The 24,971-nt window shown below is 50.8% G+C and overlaps 1 protein-coding gene across 1 annotated transcript in view; it reads left to right on the forward strand.

The window, feature by feature from the left end:
* The window catches only part of LOC106148000 (protein PXR1), a 26,116-nt gene extending 1,813 nt beyond the window's left edge, over positions 1 to 24,303 (forward strand). The window contains exons 2-7 of the mRNA XM_013511747.1: positions 1,307 to 1,359; positions 2,168 to 2,226; positions 12,649 to 12,702; positions 14,280 to 14,366; positions 17,505 to 17,566; positions 24,300 to 24,303. Of these exons, the coding sequence (XP_013367201.1) occupies positions 1,307 to 1,359; positions 2,168 to 2,226; positions 12,649 to 12,702; positions 14,280 to 14,366; positions 17,505 to 17,566; positions 24,300 to 24,303 (319 nt within the window). The remainder of the gene's footprint in view (positions 1 to 1,306; positions 1,360 to 2,167; positions 2,227 to 12,648; positions 12,703 to 14,279; positions 14,367 to 17,504; positions 17,567 to 24,299) is intronic.
* Positions 24,304 to 24,971: the final 668 nt, after the last annotated feature.

Genomic DNA, 24,971 nt, shown 5'->3' on the forward strand with positions numbered 1-24,971 from the left:
TTCTAAGTTCTTCACTTCACAGGTGAATTCCCTTTGACTCTGGGACCAAAATGCCCTTTGCTCAAGCGCCTTGGAGTGAGATGTGCTTGTCTAATGCAGAACAGATCCCGGGAAACTCAATTTCACAGTGTAAATCTTTTCCACATCAGTTCCAGCTAGGAAGCTGAGTATGACAGGATTAACACGAGGCCTTTAAAAAAAATTTTTTTTTTCCAGGTGAGGTCTTGCTCTGTAGCCCAGGTAGGCCTCCATTCACCATCCTCCCATCTCAGCCTCCCAAGTCCTGACATGCGCCACTGTGCCCAGCTATTTTCTGGAGCACCAGTTCTGGCTTGATTCTCTTGGGAGAGATGAGGCATTTAATGTACTTAAGGATGACAGTTGCATAAATTTGTAGACAGTATTTGATTTCTTTCTGAAATAACACTTGGCCTGTTCTCTATTAGCTCTCAGGTTTCTAGGGTTGTGTCTCAGTGCTTCTCCCATTAGGGTAACTTGATAGAAGTTTGAGAAGTAGCAGTATTGCTCTATCCCAAGGGTAAGAGAGTGCCCAGATGTCTGGTTTCTACACCACCTAATGCACAGTTCCCCTCTATTTAATGTTTACTTTTCCATCTCTGCTTCTGGCTTTGTCCCCTGGAAATGGCTGATTTATGGCAAACCTCAGAGCTGCGAGTTAGAAGATTGAATTTGCCTTCCACTGTTGCTTCTCCTGGATGTGGTGTGTGTGTGTGTGTGTGTGTGTGTGTGTGTGTGTGTGTGTGTGTGTGTGGTCCTGGGCTTTAGCTCAAGGCCTGGGGCATGCTGGAAAGCGCTCTATCACTGAGCTACACTTTAGACCACTCATTGCCTTTGATTAATTGATTTTAGTACAGAAGACTGAGTCCAGGTAGCACTGAGCTACATCTTTAGTCCTTTAATATTCTCGTTGTCCTTTTTTTGAGATATCTTTTTATTGATTTTTGTTTTTCCCAAGATAGCATCAATGTTATGATCCTCTTGTCCCAACATCCCTGATAGGTAGGATTAAAAGGCGGGCACCAACTGGCTATCTGCCTGTGTTTTTTCTTGTCTTCGTAAGCCACATTAACAGGTCATTTCCTCAGCCATTAACTTATCATTACAATACCTTATAGGGTTGTGGGTGGCATTGCAGCAGATGACAGCTTGTAAGTATTTTGTAAAGTCTATGTAGGAGGATGTGAATACAGGGGACTGTCATTTTCATGAATATCATGCTTTTCCTTTCTACAGCTGAGAGTGTTTCAAATAAAGAACGCCTTGGTGATCTTGTAGGAGTGTGAAGGAAGAAAAAGATTAAAAATATCAATCGCCCTGGGACCACCACTGCTGGTGATTGTCACCCACCCGCATAAGTGAGGCTTGGGTGGTCAGGCTGCTGGGAATGATGGGATAGATGGCAGCAGAGGGTCAAGGTTCAGATGAGGAAAGTGTCAGTTACTGGTTTAGAATTCTGCATTTGACAGGTATGGGTGTTATAGTTCAGTGGTTGGGTGCTTTATAAGCTGTGTCAAGCCCTCCATTTGATCTCCAACAGTGCAGAACAAAAAAAAAAAGAGGAAGGAAGGGAGGGAGGAAGAAAGAGAGAGGGAGAGAGAGAGAGGGGAGAGAGAGAGAGAGAGAGAGAGAGAGAGAGAGAGAGAGAGGCAGAGGGGGAGAGAGACAGAGAGAGACAGAGAAAGAGAGAGAGAATTTATGTACACTTGTGTATGGTAAGTGAAATGCTTTTATGTCGTTTCACTAGGGCCTAGTATAAGCCTTCTGTAGATGGTAGTTGCTATTTGATTTTCCTTAGCCTCACTATAAACCAGGCCAATGAGAAGAGCTACTCATCTTCAGGCTCTCTGAAAGCTCCCCAAGGTGTGCAACGAGAGCCGCAGGCACCAGGATTAGGAGCTGTTTTAAATCCTCTTTGCCATTAGCTTACTGGGTGACATCAGAAAAATCACTTTCTCCTCTGGGCTTCAGTGTCTTTCAAAAGTGATTTTTAGCTGCAGCCCTTGTGTCCCAGGGATCCCTTACTAGGGAGTCTGGTTTTTAAAATGAAGGGGAGGGTCAGGGTGAGTGCAGCACAGAGTGGCTCCCTGGAGGGACAGTGCCTCCTTCACTTCTGTGCACCTCCTGCTGCCTGCTGTGGCTGCCCCAGGTGAGAACCCCGACAGTCTTTTGCTGAGCTGCAGGGAGAGCAAGTTCATTTGGATTCAGGTAGGAGGCTGTCGGCCCTTGATTTGAGCTGTGCACATCTGAAATGCGGGCCTGTTGCCTGGAGCCTGGGCCAGCCTCATCCTCACTCCCAGTGTCTCCAGCGTGTGTGATGTCTTCTGACTGCAGCAGCACTGCCCTTGGTGCCTGTAGCACTTAAGTGTCTCCTTTGTCTCTTAGCCCCCTTAAACCTGCTTTCTTCTATGACAGGCTCACAAAGACCAGTTGTTCCTGTCACCTGGTGGTGTCCCTTCCCCAGGAGCTGCTCCCACTAGTGGCATCACTTCAGGTTTGTGCCTTTCTCCTTTTGCCTACTGTCTTCCCCTATGCTGGCCCCATTCTCCTTCCCAAAGAACTGTGCCCTCTACAGAGTCTCTTTTCCTCTCTTTGGGCACCTTGGTCCCTAGAGTGATGTGTTCCTCCTGGGGCCTGGGATGGGGAGGTCACAATGAGGCTTTTCCCTGAGGTCTGGGGAGATGGAAGTTTGTCAGAGTCAGTTTGGCTCACCTTTCCCCTGGGTTATTCTTTGGGGAAGTTGAATTACCCTCTCGTATATTTCTTTCTAAACAGGACTCTGACTCTGCTGGTGGCTCCAATCATGGCTGAAAGCAAGTGAATGTCTCCTACTGGGGCAGCACTCCCAAGGCTGAGGGGTCAGGGCAGCCAACTGCCTATGTTGTACTTCCCCAGCTAGCCACCTGCACCCTTCTCTTAGTTAGTTTTACTACTGCTGAGTCAAAATACCCAACAGCAAGAAGTTAAGAGAGAAAATGTTTATATCAGGTCACAGTTTGAGGAGGTTTCAGTCCAGAGTCAGCTGTCTCCAAGGCCAGCATGGGATGGTAGAGTGGAATTAGAGAGGAGAAACAGAGCAGGCAGGAAGGCAGGAAGGCAGCGAGCCCCAAATGTAGTAGTACTACTAGTAGTAGTAGCAGCAGCAGCAGCAACAGCAAACCTGCCTTTGCCTTTGTCCCTCCAGGCTACAAACCTTTTGTCTGGTGCCACCCGCACCCAGGTTGGGCCTTCCAATTATTCACACCCAGAATTATGACAAACCAATTAGTGGACAAATCCAGTACTACACACACTTACTTCCAGTAAGACACTGGAGATTAGTAATGCCAACCCTTTAAGAAATAAGTGCACAAACTGCAATCTAAAACCCATTTAGTTATTGGAAAGTACCCTGGAAGGTACACTGTAATGAAATCCAAATACTGAGTTTTTAATTTAGAAAAAGTAACTCATACATTAACATTTTTTGTCCGAAAAGCAAAACAACACATATACCATAGTTCACCACCACTATCATAGATCCAGCCACCTCTGAAAAACCCCACCTATGGATGCATGAGGCTTTGGCGGAACATCTTGATATAAATTCTAACAATTCCTCACCCTGTGTGTCCATCCTTAGGACTATGGCTAGAGGTATAGCTAGGGTTCAGTGCTATTTAGGGTTAGGGTTAGGGCTAGGGTTATGATTAGGTTAATAGGGTTAGTGATTGGTCTAGAGATAGGGATAGGCATATGTCCAGGGGTAGTTTTAGGGTAAGACTAGTGTTTCACCATCGTTAGGATTACTTTTATGGTCACATGTAATTTTCTTACCAGTGTTATTTTTAGGCCTAGGAATCCGGGTAGAGTGAGAGAGAAGGCTAGGACAAGGATTAGGTGTGGTTCCAAAAGTTTTAGGGTTAGGTGTAGCCTCCACTAGTGTAGGGTTAGGGTTAGGATGTGGTTATGTTTCATATTAGAGGTAGTTTTAGGTTTAGGGTTAGGTTCAGCATTAGAGTTGGAGTTAGGATTAGTGTTAGGACTAGAACTACTTTTCCATCAGGGTTAGGTTTAGGGCTATTGTTAGGGTTAGTACTAGGTTTAACTTGTGAATTAGGAGTATAATTAGGGCTGGTATATTTACTAGGGTTGAGTCTTCAACTTGTGTTAGCTTTAAGGTTAGTGTTAGGTTTAGGGTTAGTGTTATAATAAAGAATGAATTACATTTAAGTTAATTTTATGGTTATGTTTATGGTTAGGGTTAGGGTTACATTTAGAGTGATGTCTAGAACTAAATCATGGGCTACGGCTAGGGCTTTTTCTAGGTTGACGTTAGGGTTAGGGCTTTGGTTTTTCTGAGTTCAGGACTAGGTTTAGGTTTAGGGTCAAGGTTAGGTTTAGGGTTACGTTTAAATTATGGCTATTTTTGGGTAAGGGGTATTCTTAAGTTCATTCTAGAGCTAAACTTTCAGCTGTCTAAGTCTAGGGTTAAAAGTAGCGTTTGAGGTAGGGCTAGGGCTAAGGCTATGGTTATGCATAAGCTTAAGGTGATGGATGATTTATAGAGAGTGTTAGAGCTAGAGCTCCATCTCGCCCTGGGGATAGGTCCAAGTTTAAGGTTAAATTAAAGGTTAGGGTTGGATTAGGTGTGTTTTAGGGTTAGTGTTACTTTAGGGTTATGATTCCACAGGTTAGTAATAGGACATTGTACAGGTTAGGGTTGAGGTTAGGGCACGTCTGGGGCTAGGACAAGGTCTATATCTTGGGCTAGGGTTAGGAGGAGGGTTAAGACTTATTTACCCCCTGTTTTACGGTTTTGTTTAGTGTTAGTTTCAGCTCCCCACCAGGGTTAGTTTTAAGACTTTAGGTTACTTTAAGGTTAATGTTAGGTATAAGGCTCGGTCTAGGTCTAGGCTTTCGGCTCTCCTAGAGATTAGGAGATATCTCCTAGATGTTAGGCTCTCCTAGAGATTAGGAGATATCTCCTAGATGTTAGGCTCTCCTAACATTAGGCTAATGTTAGGTATAAGGGCTTGAGCTGGATGTTGGACTAGGTCTAGGGTTCCACAAGGATTAAGGTTAGTTTCATTTTCAGGTTAGTATTATGTTTAATGACATGATTAGGGGTAGGAATAGCCCTAGAGTTAGGTCTGTGATTCCACAACTTAGGGTATGGTTTACTGCTTGATTTAGGGTTGGGGCTGAAGTTGAGGTAGTGCCAAGGCTGAAGGTAGTACAGGGTTCTGCCACCTTTAGGGTTAGGGTTAGGGTTAGGGCTAGGGTTAAGGTTAGGGTTAGGGTTAGGGTTAGGGTTAGGGTTAGGGTTAGGGTTATGGTTAGGGTTAAATTTAGGTGGAGTCTTCCACCAGAGTTAGGATTAAGAGTATTGCTAAATTTCCACCTAGGTTTCTGTTAGGCTGTGGGTAGTGTTACAACTTAGCCTATCTCTAGATCTAAGGTTAGCATTCCCCTTGGGTTCATTTAGGCTTAGGTTTAGCGTTTAGGTTTGGTTAGTTTTAGGGCTAAATCTCTATTAAGATATTGAGCTAGAGCTATTACTTGAGCCACTTCTAGAGGTAACTTTCTACTGATGTTAATGCTAGATTTCGTGTCCCTCTATGGTTATTTTGGGGTAATTGTTAGGATTAGGATTAGGTTTAGGGTCTTCCTAAGGTTTCGGATCCGTTGAAAAGCTAAGGTAAGGTGAGAGCTAGGGCTAGGACTAGTTTTCTACCAGAGTTAGTATTACAGTTAGTGATAGTATAAGACTTAAGGTTTCACCATTGTGTTATGGTTTTTTTAGGGACAGGGATAAAGTTAGGGCAATGGATAGTACTATTTCTTGGATGAGATCACTGGCAAGTGCTAGGGCTGATATTCAACCAAAGTTAATGTTAGGATTTGTTTTATGGTAGGGTTAGTGTTAGACTTAGATTTGCACCAGGGTTACAGATAAGGTTAGGGTTAGGGCAAGGGCTAGTACTAAGTTTAGGATTAGAGCTGTGGCTAGGGCTCCAGTTCCTCCAGAGTTAACATTACAGTTAACTTTAGGATTAGACTTAATGTTAAGTTTTTTGTTTAGTTTCCAACAGGTTTAGGATTAGGTTTAAGATTGGCATTCTAACAAGTTTCGAGAGTCTTAGGGCTACTGTAGATTTAGCGGTATGTTTAGGGTTATGGGGAGGTTTAAATTTAGTGTTAGGGTTATTGTTAAGGCTAGGTTAGCTGTAAGGCTAAGGTTCCAACAGTTTTAGGGTTAATTATGGTTAGTTTTAAGGGTCCATCAGCATAATCTTTATGATTAGTGTAGGGTTAGATTTATGTGCTGGGTTATGCCAATGGTTAATCATGGGGCTTTAGGTAGAAGTATGGCCGGTGTTCTACCAGAATTAATTTTAGGGCAAGTGATAGAGTTTGGCAAGGGCTTGTGCTAAGTCTAGGGCTATGTTTGGCTTCTGCTTAGTGTCAGAGCTAAAGTTAGGATTAATTTCAGAGTTAGGGCTAGGTTTCTACCAGGCTTAGGGTTAGGAATTACTTATTGTCAGGTTTAGGCCTAAGGCCAGTGATAGGGTAGGGTTCAACTAGCGTTAATTTTAGGGTTAGCATTATCATTAGGACTTGAGGTAGGACTCCCAGGCATAAGTTTATGTTTAGGTTCATTGTTAAGGTAAGATTAATGTTAGACCTGAGTTTGTGGCAATGGTTTGGATTATGGCTAGGGATCCAGAGAGATAGTGTTATACTTAGATTCAGGGTGTGACTAGGCCTTTTACTAAGGCTAGCATTCAACCAGTGTTCTAGTTAGGGTAGGTTTTAGATTAGTTTCAGGGTTAGCATTATCGTTCCTCTAGGGTTAGAGTTATGGTTAGGGCTACCATTAGTTTTAGTGTTATGAATCCACCAGTCTTAGGGTTATGTTTACAGTTAAGATCAGCATTAAGTTTAGGGCTAAGTCTAAGCCTAAGATTACACCAAAGATAGGATTTAGGTTAGTGTTAGGCTTAGGTTTAAGGCTAGAGATAGGACTATGACTAGGTATCAGGGTATAGTTTCACTGGAGTTTAGGAAAGACTTTGAGTTAGGGTTATGGTTAGTGGTAGGATGAGTGAGATCTATCCTAAGAGTAGGGTTCCATCAGGGTTTGGTTAGAATTAGTGTTAGTTTTCAGTTTAGCTTTATCATTAGGCTTCTTCTAGGGTTATGAGTATAGTTAATTGTTACTGTTTGGCTTAGTCTATGGCTAAGAGTAAGGCTAGGGTTCCACAAGGATTAGAGTTAAGGGTGGTTTCAGGTTACGTTTAGGTTTGGCCTAGGACTAGGGCTAGGGATAGTACTGAGGCTGTTTTTGTTCCAAGGTTATAATTAGTGTTAGGGTTAGGTTTAGGGTTATTGTTTCACCACAGTTAGGGTTAGAGTTAGTGTTAGGGATAGGGTTAGAGCTAAGCCTATGGCTAGGGCTAGACCCAAGAGTTACAGTTAGGTTTAGGGCAAAATTTTGGTTAGGGTTTCTCCAGGTTTAAGTTTAGGTTAACTTAAAGTTAGTGTTACATTTTGGTTACCTTTAGTGTTCTTCCACTGTTACGGTTAGCATTAGGGATAAGGGTATTGCTGAGGCTAGGCCTGGGTCTACAACTGCACCAGAAATTCACTAGGGTAATGTATATTAATAGGGTTAACTTTAGTGTTGTGGTTCTGTTTCATGGAATTGGCATACTGGAGTCTTCCTCTGGAAGTAGTTTCCAGATTTTTTTGTCCTGTGCCAAAAATTGGTCAAGACAAGAACAAATGGTAATAATGTCATAGAGCTAGTAAAGGCGCCCAAAAAAGACCACTTTCTGTAGGAGTTTGGCCCAAGGAAAAACAGGAAGAAGAATTAACTACACACTACAGGGCCTGAGGGGGCTACTTTGAAGAGACATGATAGTACATGCTCAGTGGTAGATGTTCAGTTTTAGCCCTCACTATATAGTCCGGTTTGGTTCTGTTGAAGGGAGAAGAACCTCTCCAGCGTGATTTCCTCCCTTTCTAAAGCATATTGTTCCCCTGCAGAGTTCTTAGCCTCTTGTAGGATTCTTTGTCTTTTGTCTGGGGAATTGGACATGTTGCCACAATAGGTCAAAAGTGAGGGTCAAAGTTTGAAATTCATCTGCAAACTAGCTAGGATCCTTTGAAAGTCAGCCTAACTCTTCTTGGCATTATTGGATAACTGCGACTGAGAAAAGGACCTAGGCTCCAATAGTCACGTTGACAGGTGGTGCAGGACAAGCTGTGAGTTAGAGGGGTAAGAAGGGCCATGTGAAGTACAACCTGTGAGCTCAAGGCTGCCTGTGAACATCCAGGGATGCTTAAGAGTGGGGGCATCTGGCAAGTTGTACAGCTGTCTGAGGAGCGTGGTGAGGAGGCTGAGGAATCCTGCATTCCTCTGGAACAGGTTTTAATAGAGTTCCGGAGTCACTTGAAGGGGCTGGCACTCTTTTATTGGCCTGAAGATTCTGAGTAGGTGTCAAGGAGACCTTCCTGCATGAATGTCTTCATTAAGTAGTTGAGAAACAGACGGGAATCTGAGCACAGGACCATCAAAGAGACAGTTGTGTTCCTCAGCGGCCACTCTGAATACCTAGTTTCTGAGGTTTCCCTGAGATAAAGAGTCATAAAAACTTGAACAGAAGGGATTTCTCTCCACTTTATATGGTTTAAGGAGAAATGATTTAATTGAAAAATGTACCATTATTTCAACTGAACTGCCATCCTGTACCCATCTCTTGCCATTCCCTAGGACATACTGGACCCAAAGTGTATAGCAATTGGAGATAATAGTTCCTCTTTCAAATTGGCAGGGTCAAAGCTTTTCCACTGATCAAGGATATGGCCTAGTGGTGAGGTTAGTGGGATCTGTGGTGTGATATTTCTGTTGTTTCCTATGGTTCATCTTGCAGCCTATAAACAGAATTGGTTTCAGGACTTTCAGGCAGCATTCCATGTAGAAGAACGAAACCGACACTGACCCCTACAAAGCACCCCTTGTGAGACTCATGGATTTACTAGGCAGACATCTTGACTTGAAGGTGAGACAATACTAGCATGTTTCTTCGATGATGGAGAAAGCAGGAAAACACTCTTGAAGCCATTAGAAAATCCTAGGTAGGGAAGTGGAGAGAGAGAGGGAGAAAGAGAGTAGAGAAGAGAAGAGAGAAAAGAAGAGGAGAGATGGGGAGAAAGAGAGAAAGAGAGAGAGAGAGAGAGGAAAAGAATATGGAGATTGATGGGAGAAGAGAAGAGAATGAGATATGTAGGAGAGGAGGGGAGAGGAGGGCAGAGTGAGATAGGAAAGGAAGGGAGAGGAGAGGAGATTGAGGTAGACAGGAGAGGAAAGGAGAGGAGACTGGGATAGATAAGAGAGGAGGAGAGAAGAGGAAAGGAAAGGAGGGAGGACAGGAGAGGAGACATACAGATAGGAGAGGAAGGAAGACAGTAGGAGAAGAGAGGAGAGAAAGGGAGAGGAGTGGAGAGGCGAGGAGAGAAAGAGAGGGGAGGGGAGAGGAGAGGAAAGGAGGGAAGAGGAGAATGAGATAGTTTGGACAGGAGGAGAGAGGACGGGAAAAGAGGGAGAGGAGAGGAATGGAGGGGAGAGTAGGGGAGGGGAGAAGAGGGGAGAAGAGGAGGGGGAGAGCAGGGGAGAGCAGAGAGAGGGGAGGGGAGAGAGGAGGGAAGAGGAGGGCAGAGAAGAGGGAAGAGGAGCAGAGGGGAGGAGAGGAGAGAGGAGAGGACAGGTGGGGAGAGGAGGGGATAAAAGAGGGAAGAGGAGAGGAGGGGAGAAAAGAGAGTAGGGGAGGGGAGAGGAGAAGAGGTAAGGGGAGAGGATGGAAGAGGAGAGAAGAGGATGGGAGAAAGAAGAGAGAAGAGGAGGGGAGAAGATGAGAGAGGGGGGAGAGGAGGGGAGGCCAGAAGAGGGGAGAAAGGAGAGGAGAGGAGGAAGAGGGGAGAGAAGGGGAAAGGAGGGGAGAAGAGAGAAGAGGACCAGAGGGGAGTGAATAGGAGAGGGAAGGAGAGGAGAAGAGGGGAGAGAAGGGGAAAGGAGGGGAGAAGAGAGAAGAGGACCAGAGGGGAGTGAATAGGAGAGGGAAGGAGAGGAGAAGAGGGGAGAGAAGGGGAGAGAAGAGTAATGGAAGGGAGAGGAGAGCAGATAATTGGATGGGAGAAGAGGGAAGGGGAGAAGAAAGGCGTGGAGGGGAAGGGAGGAAATGGGAGGAGAGAGAGGAGGGGAGATTAGGGGATGAGAGTGGAGAGGTAGGGAGAACAAGGGAGTGGACCGCAGAGGATAGGAGAAGAGGGGAGCAGAGAGGAGGGGAGAGGAGAGGCGGGGAGAGGAGGAGAGCTAAGTGGGGAGGACAAGAATGGAGAAGAGAGGAAAACAGAAAGGGGAAGAGGAGGGGAGAGAGGAGCAGAAGGAAAAAGAGTGGAGGGAAGGGGAAAGGAGAGTAGGAGACAGGGGAAAGAAGAGGGGAGAGGAGTGGAGAGGAGATAATAAGGGTGAGAAGGGTAGGGGAGAGGAGGGAGATGAGAGTAGAAGAGGGGAGAGATGAGAGGAGAGGATGCGAGAGGAGGTGAAATGAGAGGAGAGGAGGGCACAGGAGGGAAGAGGAGAGAGGAGAGCAGTGGAGAGGAGAAGAGAGAAGGGGAAGGGCAAGAGGAGGACAGTGGAGATGAGGGCAGAAGAAGGGAGGGGAGTTGAGTGAATAAGAGAGGAGAGGAGAAGACATTGAGATAGACAGGAGAGGAAGGTAGAGGAGGAGATGAGATGAGGGGAGAGAAGACAATAGGAGGGGAGAGGAGGGGAAAGGAGGGAAGAGGAGAAATGGAAGGGGAGAGGAGTGGAGAGGAAGGGAGAGATTGAGATAGATAGGAGAGGAAGAGAGGAGGAGAGAGAGAAGAGAAGGGGATAAGAGTGGAGAGGAGAGGATAGATCGGAGGCTAGAAGGCAGGAGAGGTGAGGAAGGGAGTGGAGAGGAGGGGGGAGAGAGGCAGAGAAGAGGGGAGAGGAGAGAAGAGGAGAGAAGAAGAGAGGGGAGAGGAAGGGAGAGGGGGGAGAGCAGGGGAGAGAAGGAGAAGGGAGAGGATGGGAAAGGAGGAACAGAGAATAGGATGGGGGGAGAGGAGATTGAGAGATATACTAGAGAGGGGAGAGGAGAAAAGAGGAGCAAGGAGGGGAAGGGAAGAAGAGAGGAGGGGAGAGGAAAGGAGAGGAGATGGGTGGATAGGAGAGGAGGGGAAAGGAAAGGATGGGAGAGGAAAGGAGAGGAAGGGAGAGGAGGGGAGGGAAGAGGAGAGGAAGGGAGAGAGGAGAAGAGGGGAGAGGACAGGAAAGGAGGGGAGATGAGGGGAAAGGAGAGAAAGGGTGGGGAGAGGAGAGAAAGGGTGGGGAGAGGAGAGAATGGGAGAGGCAGGAAAAGAGGGGAGGGGAGAGGAGAGGAGAGGGGGCAGCAGGGAAGAGGAGGGAGAGGGGAGGAGAGGAGAAAAAGGGAGGAGAGAGGAGACAAGAGAAGTGGAGAGAGGGAAGGGGAGAGGAGAACGGGAGAAAATAGAGGAGGGTAGAGGAGGGGAGGATGTGTAGGGGAGAGAATGGGAGAGCAAAGCAAGGGAGAGGAGAAGAGTGGAGAGGAGGGAGGACAGAACAGAGGAGGCAAGAAGAGGGAGAAAAGGGGAGGGGAGAGGAGGGGAGAGGAGAGGAGAGGAAAGAAGAGGAGAGCAGGGCATAGGAGATTAAGGGAGAGGAAGGGATAGAGGAGAGGAGTGGAGAGGAAGGCAGAGGCAGGGAGAGAGAAGAGGAGAGGAGGGGAGAGGAAAGGAGAAGAGGGGAAGGGAGAGGTGGGGAGAGGAGGGATAAGAAGAAGAGAGGAGAGGAGAGAACAGAAAGGAGAAGAGGTGAGAGAAGGGGAGGAGATTGAAGGGGAGAGGAGATTAGGGAAGAGGAGGGAGAGAGGAGACACGAGGAAGGGAGGGGAGGGGAGAGAAGGGGGAGAGGAGAAATGTTGAGGGGAGAAGAGGGGAGATTGGAGGAGGGCAGAGGAGGGGAGGGAGGAGAGGAGAAGATGGGTGGAGAAAGGATGGAAGAGAAAGGGAGAGGAGAGAAGGGGAGAGGAAAGTACAGTAGGTGAGCAGAGAGGAGGGTAGAGAGTGGAGAGGAAAGGATGGGAGAGGAGAGAGAGGAAGGGAGGAGAGAGTAGAAAAGGAGAGAGGAGAGGAGAGGAAGAAAGAGGAGGAGAGAATGGATAGAACAGCAGGGGAGAGGTGAAAAAGCAAGGGAAGAGGAGAGGAGGGAAGGGAAAAGGAGGGGAGAGATGTAAAGATGAAAGGAGGGGAGAGGAAAGGAGAAGAGTGCCGAGAGTAGAGGAGAGCAGAAGAGAGGAGAGTAGAGGAGCGGCATGGTGGGTTGAGGAGGAGGGTAGAGGACGGGCAAGGATAGGAGAAGAGGGGAGAAGAGAGAGGGGTGGAGAGAGGACAGGAGAGGAGGCAAGAGGAGGGGAGAAAAAAGAGGAGAAGGGGAGAGGAGAGCATAGGAGGGAAGGGGACGGGATAGGAGAGGACAGAAGAGGAGCAGAGAAGGGAGAGGAGAGGAGACTAGGTCAGGAGAGAGGAAAAGAGAGGAAGGTAGATGAGAAGAGGGGAGAAGAGAGAAGAGAAGAGGGGAGGGAGGAGGAGAAAAGGAGATGAGGGGATAGGAGGGGAGGGGTGTGGAGGTTAGAGGAGAGGTGGGCAGGGGATGGGAGAGAAGAGAGGAGATGAGAGAGAAGAGGAGGGGTGGGAGAGAAGGGGAGGGGAGAGAACAGGAGAGGGGGGAGAGAATAGAAGAGGAAGGCATGGGATAGGAGAGGAGAGGAGGAGACAGGAGAGGAGAGGATAGAAAGGGAGAGGTATGGAGAGAGGAGAGGAAAGCAGGGGGGACGTGATGAAGGGACTGGAGGGGAGAAGAGGTAAGGGGAGAGGAGGCATGAGGAGAGGAGAGAGATGGAGCAGGGAGAGGATGGCAGAGGAGGGGAGAAGAAAGGAGAGAAGAGAGGACAGGGGAGAGGAGAGGAGAGGAGGAGAGGGAAGAAAAAGGGGAAAGGAGATTAGGGGAGAGGAGGGAGAGAGGAAAGAATAGGGGGGCTGAGGAGTGGAGTGAGGAGAAAAGGACAGAGTGGAGAAGAGGTGGGGAGGGGAGAGGAAGGGAGAGAAGACAAGAGGAGAGGAAAGAGTGGAGAGGAGTTTAGAGGAGAGTAAATGAGAGGAGGTTGAGTAAGATAGGAGAAGGGAGAGGAGAGGAGATGTGGTGAGAGAAGGAGAGAAGTGGGCAGGGGGTGGGGGAGAAGTGGAGAGGATGGTAGAGGAAAGTTGAGATAGATAAGAAAGGTAAAAAAAGGAGAAGAGAGAGGGTAGATGAGAGAAATGAAGGGGAGGGGAGGGGGGGGGAAAGGGGAGAAGAGAGGAGGGGGAGGTGAGAGGAGATTAGAAGAAAGGAGATAAGGTGAGAAGAGAGGGGAGAAGGGTAGGGAGAGAATAGGAGGGAAGTGTAGGCGAGGGAGGCAGAGAGGAAGAGAGGGGAGGGGAGTGCAGAGGCGAGGAGGAGAGGGCAGGGAAGAGAGGATAGGAGGGGAGTGGAGCAGTGGGATGAAGAAAGGGGAGGAAAGGAGGGGACAGAAGGAGAGAGGAGAAAGGGGAGTGGGGAAGATAGGAGTGAAAGGTAGAGGAGAGGCGAAGTGAGGAGAGGGGAGGAAGAAAGGGGATGGGGGGGAGAGAAGAGAGGAGTGCAGAGGAGAGAAGATGAATAGAGGTGAGAGAAGGCGAGAAGAGAGTATGGTAGGGGAGGGGAGAGAAAGGGAGAGGAGGGGAGAGGAGGGGAGAGGAGAGGAGAGGAAAGGAGGGGAGAGGAGGGGAGAGAAGAGAGAGAATAGAGAGGAGAGGAGGTGAGGTGAGAGAATTGGAGAGTTTCAGGAAGAAGAGGGAGAAAGGAAAGGAGAGGAGGGCAGAGAAGTGGAGAGAGGAGAAAAGGGCAGAGGGGAAAAGAGGTGGGGAGGGGAGAGGGAGGGAGGAGAGAGGAGAGGAAAGTGGAGAACTATAGAGGAGGGGAGGGGAGAGGCAAGGAGAGGAAATGAGAGGGGGAGAGGAGAGGTTGGGAGAGAAAGGGAGGGGAGAAGAAGGCACAGGAGAGGAGGAGGGAGAGGAGAAGTTGGGAGAGGAGAGAAAACAAGGGGAAGGTAGTGGACAGGAGGGGAGAGGAGTTAGGGGAGTTGAGTGGATAGAGAGAAGAGAAGAGAGAGAAAGAGAAGAGAAGAGAGAAGAGTGAGAAAGATTGGAGAGAAAGGGAGAGGAGAGGACACGACAGGAGAGAAGAGAAAAGGAGGGGAGTAGAGGGGAGAGGAAGGGAGAGGAAGGGAGAGGGGAGGAGTGGAGAGGAGGGGATAGCAGACTGAGATAGATAGGAGAGAAAGGGAGAAGAGAGGAGAAGAAAGCAGTGGGGAGGAGTCAAAGGGAGAGGAGGGGAAAGAAAGGGAAGGAGAGGGGGTAGTGGGGAGGAGAGGAGCAGAGAGCAGGAGAGGGCAGGGGAGAGCAGAGGACAGACGAGGAGGCTAAGGGAGTGGAGAAGAGAAGAGGGGAGGGGAGAGGAGAAAACGAGAGGAGAGAAGAGGAGGGGAGAAGAGGTGAGGGGAGAGATGGGGCAAGGATGAGACAGAAGGGAGAGCAGAGGAGAGGAGGGGAGAGAGGAGAGGAGAGAAGAGAGGAGATGAAGCAAGAGGAGACGAAGGGAGGGGAGAGACAAAGAGATTAGAGGAAAGAAGGAGAAAGAGGAGAGGATTGGAGAGCAGGGCAGAGGCGGTTGAAAGGAGAGGAGAGGAGGAGAGAGGAGAGAAGAAAAGGGGTGGAGAGAGGAGAGGAGTCCGTGGTAAGGGAGAGAAGAGAAAGGGAGTGGAGGGGATGGGAGGGGAGTGGAGAGGATCAAGGGGAGAGAAGGGTGAGAAGAGAGGAAGGGAGGAAAAGGAGAGGAGATTGAGATTAGTAGGAGAGGAGGGGAGAGGAGAGGAAAGGAGGGGTAGGGAGAGGAGTGAAGAGGTGGGTAGAGGAGAGGAGATTGAGATAGTTAGGAGAGGACGGGAGAGGATTGGATAAGAAAGGAGAGGAGAGGAGTGAAGGGCATGGAAAAGGGGAAGAGGGGAAGGGAGAGGAGAGGAGGGTAATGAAGAGGAGAAGAAAGAAGGGTAGGGGAGAGGAGAGGAGGGAGAGGGAGAGAAGATATAGGAGAGAAGAAGAGGGGAGGGAGAGGAAAGGAGATTGAGATAGATAGGAGAGGAGGGGTGACTAGAGATGAGGAAGGGAGTGGAACAGAGGAGTAGAGGAGAGAGGAGGGCAGAGGAGGGGATATGGGAAAAGACAGGAGAGGAAAAGAGGATTGGAGAGAGGGGAAGTTAGAACAGGGAAGGTGAGGGAAAGGAGAGGAGAGGAGAGGAAGGGAGGGGAGCAGAATGGAGACTAGGATAGAGGAGAGGAGGGAAAGGGAGAGGAGCATTGAGGAAGGGGGAGTAGAGGAGAGGAGGAGAGAGGAGGGGATAGAAGGGAGCACAGGGAATGGGAGAGGAGGGAAGGGTAGAGGAAGTTATGCAAGAGGAGGGGAAATGAGTGGAGAGGAGAGGACAGGATGGGAGAGAAGGAGAGGGCAGAGGAGAGTAGCAGAGGTTAGAGGAGAGGAGAGAAGGGCAGAGGAGGTGAGAGGAGAATAGGGGAAGGAGAGGATGGGAGAGGAGGGGAGGTTTTGGGAGTGAGGAGAAGAAGAAAGAAGGGGAGTGGAGGGGTTAGGAGGAAAGGAGAGAGCAGAGAAAGGGAGAGGGAAGGACAGGAGAGGAGGGGAGAGAAGGGAGGGGAGAGGAGAAAACGGGAGAGGAAAGGAGAGGAGAGGTATGGGAGTAGGGCAGAGGCGTCAAAAGGCAAGGAGAGAAGAGATGAGAGGAGGAGAAGGGAGGGAAGAGGAGGGAAGAGAAGAGAGGAGAAAGGGCAAAAGAGAAGAGAGGAGGGTGGAGGGAGAAGGGGAAAAAACATTAATGGAGAGGAGAGAGAGAGGGAAGGAGAAGAGGCCAGAGGAGAGGAGAGAAGGGGAGGGGTGAGGAAAGCAGGGGAGAGAATTGGAGAGGAGGGGAGAGGAGAGAAGATTGAGATACATAGGAGAGGAAGGTAGAGGAGAGGACATGAGGGCAGAGGAGAGGATAGGAAGGCAAGGGAGGAGAGAGGAGTGGGGAGGATCGTAGAGGAGAGGAGATTGAGATAGGAGAGGTAGGAGGAGGAGAGGAAAGAAGAGAGGAGGTGAGAGGAGGATGAAGAAGAGTAGGAGAGAGGCAAGGAAGAGAGAGGAGGGGTGGGTGGAGGCAGGGATATGAGGGTAGGGGAGAGGGGAGAAGGGGAGAGGAGCAGTGGGGAGAGGAGAAGATAGGAGACGAGGGTAGAGCAGGGGAGGGGAGAGACAGGGAGAGGACATCAGGAGATGGCGGGAGAGGAGAGAAGTGGAGAGGAGAGCAAAGGAGGGGAGAGAGGAGAGGACAGGAGGGGAGAGAAGAGATGAGGGGATGGAAGAGGAGGGGAGAGTAGGGGAGAGAAGAAAAAGGAAAGGAAGGGAGGAAAGAAGTGTGGATAGGAGGGGAGAGGAAATGAGATTGAGATACATGGGAGCAGAAGGGAGAGGAGAGGAGAAGAGGGAGGAGGAGAGAATAGGAGGGGAGTAGAGTGAAGAGAGGAAGAGAAGGGAGAAGAGTGGATAGGATGGGAGAGGAGATTGAGATAGGAGAGGAAGGGATAGGAGATGAGAGTAGGGGAGTGGAGAGAAGGTGAGAGGAGGGGAGGTGAAAGGAGAGGAGAGGAGGGCAGGTGAGAGGACAGGATTGATGAGGAGGCTAGGAGAGAGGAGTGGATAGGAGAGGGGAGAGAGGAGAGGAGAGGAGGGGAAAGGAGAAAAGAGGAGAGGAAAAGAGTCTGGGAGAGGAGTGGAGAGGAACAGAGAGGAGAGGATGGAAGAGGAGATAAGAGGAGGGGAGAGGAGTGGAGAGGCATGAGTGGAGAGGAAAGGAGGAGAGAGGAGGGTAGAGAAAAGGAGAGGAGGGTAGAGGAGAGGAAAGTAGAGGAGAGGTGGGCTCAGAAATGGAGAGTGGAGAGGATAGGAGCGGAGATGAGAGGAGAGCAGGGAAGGGGAGAGGAGGTGAGTGAGAGGAGAGGACAGGAAGGATGGATAGTTGTGGGGATAGAAAGGGAAAGGAGAAGAGATGGAGATAGATATGAGAGGAAAGGAGAGGAGAGGAGAGGAGGTGAAGGATGAGAAAGGAATAGAAGGGGAATGAGGGAGAGAAGAAGGGAGAGCAGGAGAGAGGAGAGGAGAGGAGAGGAGAGAAGGGAGGAGGAAAGAAGGGAGAGTAGCAGAGAGGAGGGAGGAGAGGAGAGGAGGGGAAAGGTGAGGAAGGTTGGGGAGAGGAGGGGAGAGAAGAGAAGAGGAGGGGAAGGAATGGGAAAGGAAGGGAGAGGAGAGGAAGGGAGGGGAGATGAGGGAGAAAAGGTCAGAGAGTGGAGAGAAGAGGAGAGGGGGAGGAGGGGAGAAGAAGGAAAGAGGAGGAGAGGAGGAGAGGGGAGAAGAGGAGAAAAGGTGAGAGTGGAGGGGAGAGATGAGAGGAGGGGAGAGGAGGAGAGGTTGAGGAGGGGAGAGATGGGGAGAGGAAAGGAGGGGAGAAGAGAGGAAAGGAGGGTAGAGAAGAGAGGAGAGCATAGGATAGAAGCAGAGATGAGGGGAGAGGGTGGCAGAGAAAGGCATAGGAGGGGAGAGGAGTGGAGAAAAGTGGAAGTGAGGGGAGTGGAAGAGGGAGAGAGGAGGAAAGGAAGGGAGAGGAGATTGAGATAGGTAGAAGGGGAGAGGAGAGTATGGAGGAGAGGGAAGAGGAGAGAAAGTTTGAGGAGGGCAGAGGAGGGGAGAGAAGAGAGGAGAGGAGAGGAGAGGAGAAGAGGGGAGGGAAGAGAAGGACTGAGTAAAGGAGAGGAGGGGAAAGCAGGAGAGAGGAGGGGAGAGAGGAGAGGAGAGAACCGAGAAAAGGAGAGAAGAGGAGAGGTGAGGAATGGAAAGGAGAGGCAAGGAGGAGAGAGGAGAGGACAGGAAGGGAGATAAGGGGAGGGGAGAGGAAAGGGAAGGAGGGGTGAGGAGGGGTGAGGTGACGAGAGGAGAGGAGGGAAGGTTATGGGACAGGGGGAAAAGAGGCGAGAGAAGTGGAGAGGAGAGGAAAGGGGGGATGAAGGGAGAAGAGAGAGAGAGAGAAGGAAAGGAGAAAGGGGGAGAGGAGAGAAGTGAAAGGGAGGTGAGAGATTTGAGGAGGGGAGAGAAGAGAGGAGAGGAGGGGAGAGCGGGTGAGGTTGAGTAGTGGAGAGAAGGGGAGAGGAAAGTAATGGAGAAGAGAGAAGAGGAGGGGAGAGGAGAGAGCAGAGGATAGGAGAGGAGGGGAGGGGAAGAGGGGAGAGGAAGGGAGAGAGAGAGGAGGAAAGGAAGAGAGCCTAGAGGAGCAGAGATTGAGATAGGTAGGAGGGGAGAGGAGAGGAAAAGAGAGAAGAGGGGAGAAGATGAGGTGAAGGGAGAAAAGAGGAGAGGAGAGAGGAGGGGAGAGAGGAGAGGAGGGGAGAAAGGAGATAAAGGGAGAGGAGAGGAAGGGAAAGGTGGGGAGAGGAGGGAAAAGAGGAGAGTAGGGGAGAAGAGAGCAGGGGAGTAGAAAGGAGAGTATCAGAAAGGGGGGAAAAAAGGGGAGAGGAGTGGAGAGGAAAGGAGGAAGGAGAGCAAAGGAGAGAGCAGAGGAGAGGAGACAAGGGGAGAGTAGAGTAGAGGAGAGAAGTGTAGGGTAGGGGAGAGGAGGGGAGAAAAGAGAGGAGAGGATGGGAGAGATCAGGAGGTTGTGTAGGGGAGAGAAGAGGACAGAAAATGAGGGGAGGAGATAGAAGAGGAGGGGAAGGGAGAGACAGGGAGAGCAGATTAGGGGAGAGGAAGGGAGAGAGTAGAGGATAGGAGGGCAGAGGAGGGGAGAGTGCAGGAGAGCATGGGAGGAGAGAGGTGGGGAGAGGACAGTGAGGAGAGGAGAGGGGTGGTAGAGGGCAGAGAGGATCAGAGAAGAGTAGATGAGAGAGGTGAAGTGGAGTTGAGAGAAGGGAAGAGGAAATTAGGGGAGATGAGGGGAGGAGAGGAGAAGAAGGGAGATGAGAGGAGAAGGGAGTGGAGAGGTGGAGAGATGGCACATGATAGAAGGGGAAGGGAGAGGAGGGGAGAAAAGGGCACTGAGAGAAGGAGAGAGAAGGGAACAGGAGTGGAGAGAAGACAGGAGAGAGGGGAGACAAGAGTAGAGGAGGAGAGGAGAGAGAAGGGGAAAAGAGATTAAGGGAGAGGAGTGAGAGAGGAGAGGAGAGTAGGGGAGACATGAGGAGTGTAAGGGAGGGGAGAGGATAGGAGCAGGGGGAGAGAAGTTGAGGAAAGAGAAGGGGATAGTAGAGGAGAGGAGAGGAGAGAGGAGAAGAGAGAAGAGGTGGAGAGAGGATTGGAGAGGAGGAGTGGAGGGGAGAGGAGGGCAGAGGAGTGGAGAGAGGTGATGAGCAGAGAGCAGAGGAGAGTAGGGAAGCAGAGAGGAGGGAAGAGAAGAGGAGAGCAAAGGAGGGGAGAGGAAGAAAAGAGAGGGTAGGAAGAGAAGAGAGGAGGGAAGAAAGGAAAGGATGGCAGGGGAGAGACGAGTAGGGGAGGGGAGGGGATAGGAGCGTATTGGAGAGAGGAGAGGAGAGGAGGGCAGAGGTGGGACAGAGGAGAGAAGATGGGGGAGAGGAGAAGAGTGGAGTGTAGGAGAGTAGAGAGAATGGGAGAGGAGGGGATGGGAGGGGAGAGGAAAGAAGGGGAGGAGAGGGAGGGGAGAGAAAGGTAGAGAGAAGAGGAGGGGAGGGACAGCAGAGGAAATTGAGATTGATAGGAAAAGAGGGGAGAGGAGAGGGAGGAGATGATGGGAGAGGACTGGGGAGAAGGGTAGAAGAGAGGAATCTGAGATAGGAGAGGGAGGGAGTGTATTGGATAGGATGGGAGAGGAGAGGAGTGAAAGGGAGGGAAGAAGTGAGGGGAAGGGAGAAGAGAGAAGGAGAGAAGAGAGGATGGTAGGAAAAAGGAGATGAGGGAAGGGGAGGGGAGAGAAGATCGAGGAGAGGAGGGGAGGGAGAGGAGGGGAGATTGAGATAGCTAGGAGAGGAAGGGTGAATAGAGAACAGGGGCATGTAGAGGACAAGAGGGAGAGGAGGGCAGAGGGGAGAGGAGAGGAGAAGATTGGAGAGGAAGGGAGGGGAGAGCAGTGGATATTAGGGGAGAGGAGAGGAGGGAAGGGAAGATGAAGGGAGATTAGAGAAGGGGAGAGGAGGGGAAGGGACAGAATGGGAGAGGAGAAGAGGGAGCAAGAGCAGAGGTGAGGGGGGAGGTGAGTGGGGAGGAGAAGTAATGACGGGAGAGGAGAAAAGGGTAGAGTAGGGGAGAGGAGAGGAGCGGAGAGGAGAGAAGGGGAGAGTAGAGATGAGGAGAGAAGAGAGGAGTGGATTGTAGAGAAGGAAGTGCAAGACATGAAGAGAAAAGGAGGGAAGGGAGGAGCTAGAAGGGGAGGAGAGAGAGGAGAAAGGGAGGGGGAAGGAGAAGAGGAGGGGAGAGAAGGAGAGAAGAGAGGAGAGGGGAGATGTGGAGAGGAGAGACAGGGAGAGAAAAGAGGAGGGGCAAGAAATTGGGAGAGGAGATGAGAGGCATGTAGAGAAGAGGGGAGGCGGTTACAGAAGAGGGTAGGAAGAGGAGAGGAGATGTGTGGAGAGGAGAGGATTGGAGAAGGGGAAGAGAAGGGGAGAGAGGAGAGGAAGGGAGAAGAGGGGAGGGGAGGGAGAGGAGAAGAGGCGAGAGTGGGAGAGAAAAGAGGAATGGAGTGGAGAGGAGAGAATATGGGGAGAGGAGAGGAGAGGAAAACAGACACGAAGAGGACGGAGAGGAGTGGAGAGAAGAGTAGGGAGGAAGAGGGGTGAGGAATGGAGAGGAGAGGATAGAAGGGGAGGGAAGAGAAAGAGAGAAGAGACCAGAGAATAGACAGAGGGGAGAGAGAAGAGGAAAGGAACAGAGGGGAGGGAAGAGAAAGGGTGAGGACAGTAGGGGACAAGAGGGAGAGAGGATAGGAGAAGAGTGCAGAGACAGGGATTGAAGAGAGGAGAGGAGAGCAGAGGTGAGGAGGGGAGTGAAGAGGCGAGGAAAGGAGGAGAGAGGATTATAGAGGATGTTAGAAGACAGGAGATTGAGATAGATAGGAGAGGGGGAGGGAGAGGAGAGAACAGGATATGATAGGAGAGGAGAGGAAGGCAAGGGAGGGGAGAGGAGTTGAGAGGATGGTAGAGGAGAGGAGACTGAGAGAGATAGGAGAGTTAGGGAGAGGAGAGGAGAGGAGAGGAGAAGAGAGGAGGGGAGTTGAGAGAAGTGAACGGGAGGTGAAAGTAGAGGAGAAGAGAAGAGGGAGGTGAGAGGAGAGGGGAGAAACGTGGGAGAGAGGAGAGGAGGTCAGAGGTGAGGATAGGTGGGTAGGGGAAAGAAGAGGAGGGAAGAGGAGCGGTAGGTTAGAGGAGAGGAGAGGAGAGGAGGGGAGTGGAGAAGAGAAGAGTGGAAGGAAGAGAAGGGGAGAGGTCATTAGGGTAGAGGAGGGGAGAGAGGAGAGAAGAGGAGAGGAAGGCATAGAAGGAAAGAGGGGAGAGGAGAGGAGGGGAGAGGAGGGGAAAGGAGAGGAGAGGAAGGGAGGGGATTTCAGTGAATAGGAGGGGAGAGGAGAAGAAGTTGAGATAGGAGAGGAAGGCAGAGGAGACTGAGGAAGAGAGTATGAGGAAGAGGAGGGCAGAGGAGAGGAGAGAAGAGGAAGGGAGGGGAGTGAAGATTAAGATAGATAGGAAAGTAAGAGAGATGAGAGGAAAGGTTTGAGAAGGGGAGGTAGGAAGGGAAGAGGAGGGGACAGGAGGGGAGAGGAAAGGAACAGAGAGGAAAGATGAAGAGGAGAGGAGAGGAGGGGAAAGCAGAGAAGAGAAGGGCAGGGAAGAGGAGAGAAGAGAGAAGAAGGGAGGGGAGAAGAGAGGAGATTAAGATAGGTAGAAGAGAAGGGGAAAGGAGAGGAGTGGAGGGGCGGGAGGGGAAAGAAGAGGAGGGGAGGAGAAAGAAGGGAAGAGGAGGCCAGAGGAGGGGAGAGAGCAGAGGAGAGGGGTAAAAGGGGAAGAGAGGAGAGGAGAAGAGGGGAGGGGAGAGCAGGAGAGGGGGGAGAGAGAAGAGGAGGGGAAAGTAGAGGTAGGGAGAGGAGAGAAGAGGTGCAGAGTGTAAGGGATTTGAGAGGAGGGGAGAGAAGAGGAAGCTAAGGGAAAGGAGAGTATGGTACAGGAGGGAGAAGAGGAAAGAAGAGTGGAGAGGAGGGGGAGGTGGGGAGAGGAGGGCAAGGGGGGAGAGAAGCAAAGGAGAGGAGAGAGGAGCAAAGGAGAGGAGAGAGGAGAGGAGAGAAAAGACAGTAGGGGAGGAAAGAAAGGCGAGGAGGGGAGGGGAGAGGGTGAGTCAGGGACAGAAGGATGGAGGAAAGGAGAGAGAGGAGGAGAGGAGAGGAGTGAAGGAAGCAAAGCAGAGGATAGAAGGACAGAGCTTGAGAGAGGTGGGCATAAGAGGGCAGAGGAGGGGAGAGAAGTCGAGAGGAGGCGAGAGAAGGAATAGAAGTAAAGGGGAGAGGAGGGGAGAGGAGGGAGAGGGGGGATAAAGGAGATTAGAGGAGGGTAGCCGAGAGAGGGGAGGGGAAGGGAAGGAGAAGAAAGGAGGGGAGGGGCAAGAAGATTGGGGGAGAAGAGGGGAGAGAGGAGAGGAGAGAAGAAGGCAAAGGAAGGATGAGAGGACAGGAGAGGAGGGAAGAGGAGAGAAGAGTTGAGGGGAGAAGTGGGGAGAAGAGGGGTGAGAAGAGGATAGGAGGAGAGAGGAGGGGAGAGAAAAGGGAGAGAGGAGGGGAGAGGAGGGAGAAAAGAGGAGAGGAGTGAAGGAGAGAGAAGTGGAGAGAAGATTAAGAGAGAAGAGAGGAGGGGAGATGAAAGGAAGGGAGGGGAGGGGAGAGAGTGAGAGAGGGGTGGATAGGAGAAGAGGACGGGAGGAGAGAGGAGGGATGAGGAGGGGTGGTGAGAGGGAAGGATAGGAGGGGAGAGGCAGGGAGAGAGGAGACGAGAGCAGGGGAGGCATGAGGAAGGGATGGCAGAGGAGAGCAAAGGATGGAATGAGAAGAGGAGCTGTGCTGGAAGGGAGAGAAGGGGAGAGGAGAGAGGAGGCAGAAAAAGAGAAGAGGAGATGAGGGGAAAGGAGACAAGAGTAGGGTGTGGAGAGGAGGGGAGAGGAGAGGAGAGGAAGGGAAGGGAGAGCAAGAGAGGACAGAAGAGAGGAGAGGAGGGGAGAGAAAGGGAAAAGGAGAGGAGAGCAGGGGAAAGTTGAGGACGGGAGGGGAATGGAGAGGAGAAGAGAGAAGGGGAGAAAGGGAAGAAAGGAGGGGATGGGAGAGGCAAAGAAAGGAGGGGAGGGGAGAGGAGAAGAGAAGAAAGGAGGGGTGGGGAGGGGAGAGGAAAGGAAATGAGACGGGGAGAGGAGGACAGAGGAATGGACAAAAGAGAAAAGGATGGGAGAGAAAGGGAGGGGAGAAGAGGGCACAGGAGAGGGGAAGGGAGAGGAGAAGAAGGGAAAGGAGAAGAAACAAGGGGAAGGGAATGGAGGGGAGAGGAGGGTAGTGGACAGGAGGGGAGAAGAGCAAGCAGAGTTGAGTGGATAAGAGCAGTGAGGAAAGGAGAATGAGATAGATTAGAGAGGAAGGAAGAGGAGAGGACACGAAGGACAGAAGAGAACAAGAGGGGAGTGGCAGGGAGAGGAAGGGAGAGGATGGGAGAGGAGAGGAGAGGAGAGGAGAAGAGAGGAGAGGAGACGAGAGGAAAAGAGCAGTGCAGAGTGGAGAGGATGGAAGGGAAGACTGAGATAGATAGAGAAATGGAGAAGAGAGGAGGGGAGAAGGGAGGAGTCAAAGACAGGAAGGGAAAGAAGGGAAGAAGAGGAGGGTAGTAGAGAGGAAAGGAGCAGCAAGGAGGTATAGGGCAGAGGAGAGCAGAGGAGAGCAGAGGACAGGTGAGGAGGCTAAGGGAGAGGAGAGGAGAGGAGGCGATGGGAGAGGAGGGGACAGCGAAGAGAAAAGGGGAGGGTAAAGGAGGGGAGATTGAAACAGGTAGGAGAGAAGGGGAGAGGAGAGAAAGGCACAGGTGGGCAGAGATGGTGATAGAGGAGAGCAGAGGAAGGGAGAGGAGAGGAGAGAAGAGGAAAAGAAATGGGGAAGAGAGAGATGGGGAGAGGAAGGAAGCAGAAGGGAGAGCAGGAGAGAGGAAGGCAGAGGGGAGAGGAGGAGAGGGAAGAAGAGGGGAGAGGAGAAAACAGAGCAAAGGAAAGGAGGGGAAAGGAGACTGAGTATAGATAGAGGATGTGAGGAGAGAAGAGGAGGGAGAGAAGTAGAGGGGAGAGGAGGGGAGGGGAGAGGAGGATAGAGGAGAGGAAGGGAGAGGGGAGGAAGAGAGAGGAAAGGAGCAGAGGTTGAGAAGAGAGTATGGAGGAGGGGGCAGAACAGAAGAGTAGAGAGGAGAGGAGAGGAGAGGGAGGTGAGAGGAGGGAGAGTGGAGGAGAGGAGAGAAGGGGATGGAAGAGAGGAGAGAGGTGTAGGGGAGGGGAGGGCAGAGCAGAGGAAGGGAGTGTTTGTAGTGGAGAGAAGAGGAGAGGAATGGAGGGGAATGGAGAGGGGAGGAGGCGAGAGGAGAGGAGAGCAGAGGAGAGGAGGGGAGAGGAGAAGAGAGGAGAGTGTAAGAGGGGAGAGAACAAGTGAAGAAAGGAGAGGAGGGGAGAGGAAGGG

The sequence above is a fragment of the Chinchilla lanigera genome, unplaced genomic scaffold (assembly GCF_000276665.1).
Source record: "Chinchilla lanigera isolate Chin_1 unplaced genomic scaffold, ChiLan1.0 scaffold00013, whole genome shotgun sequence".
In the NCBI taxonomy this organism is placed as follows: Eukaryota; Metazoa; Chordata; class Mammalia; order Rodentia; family Chinchillidae; genus Chinchilla; species Chinchilla lanigera.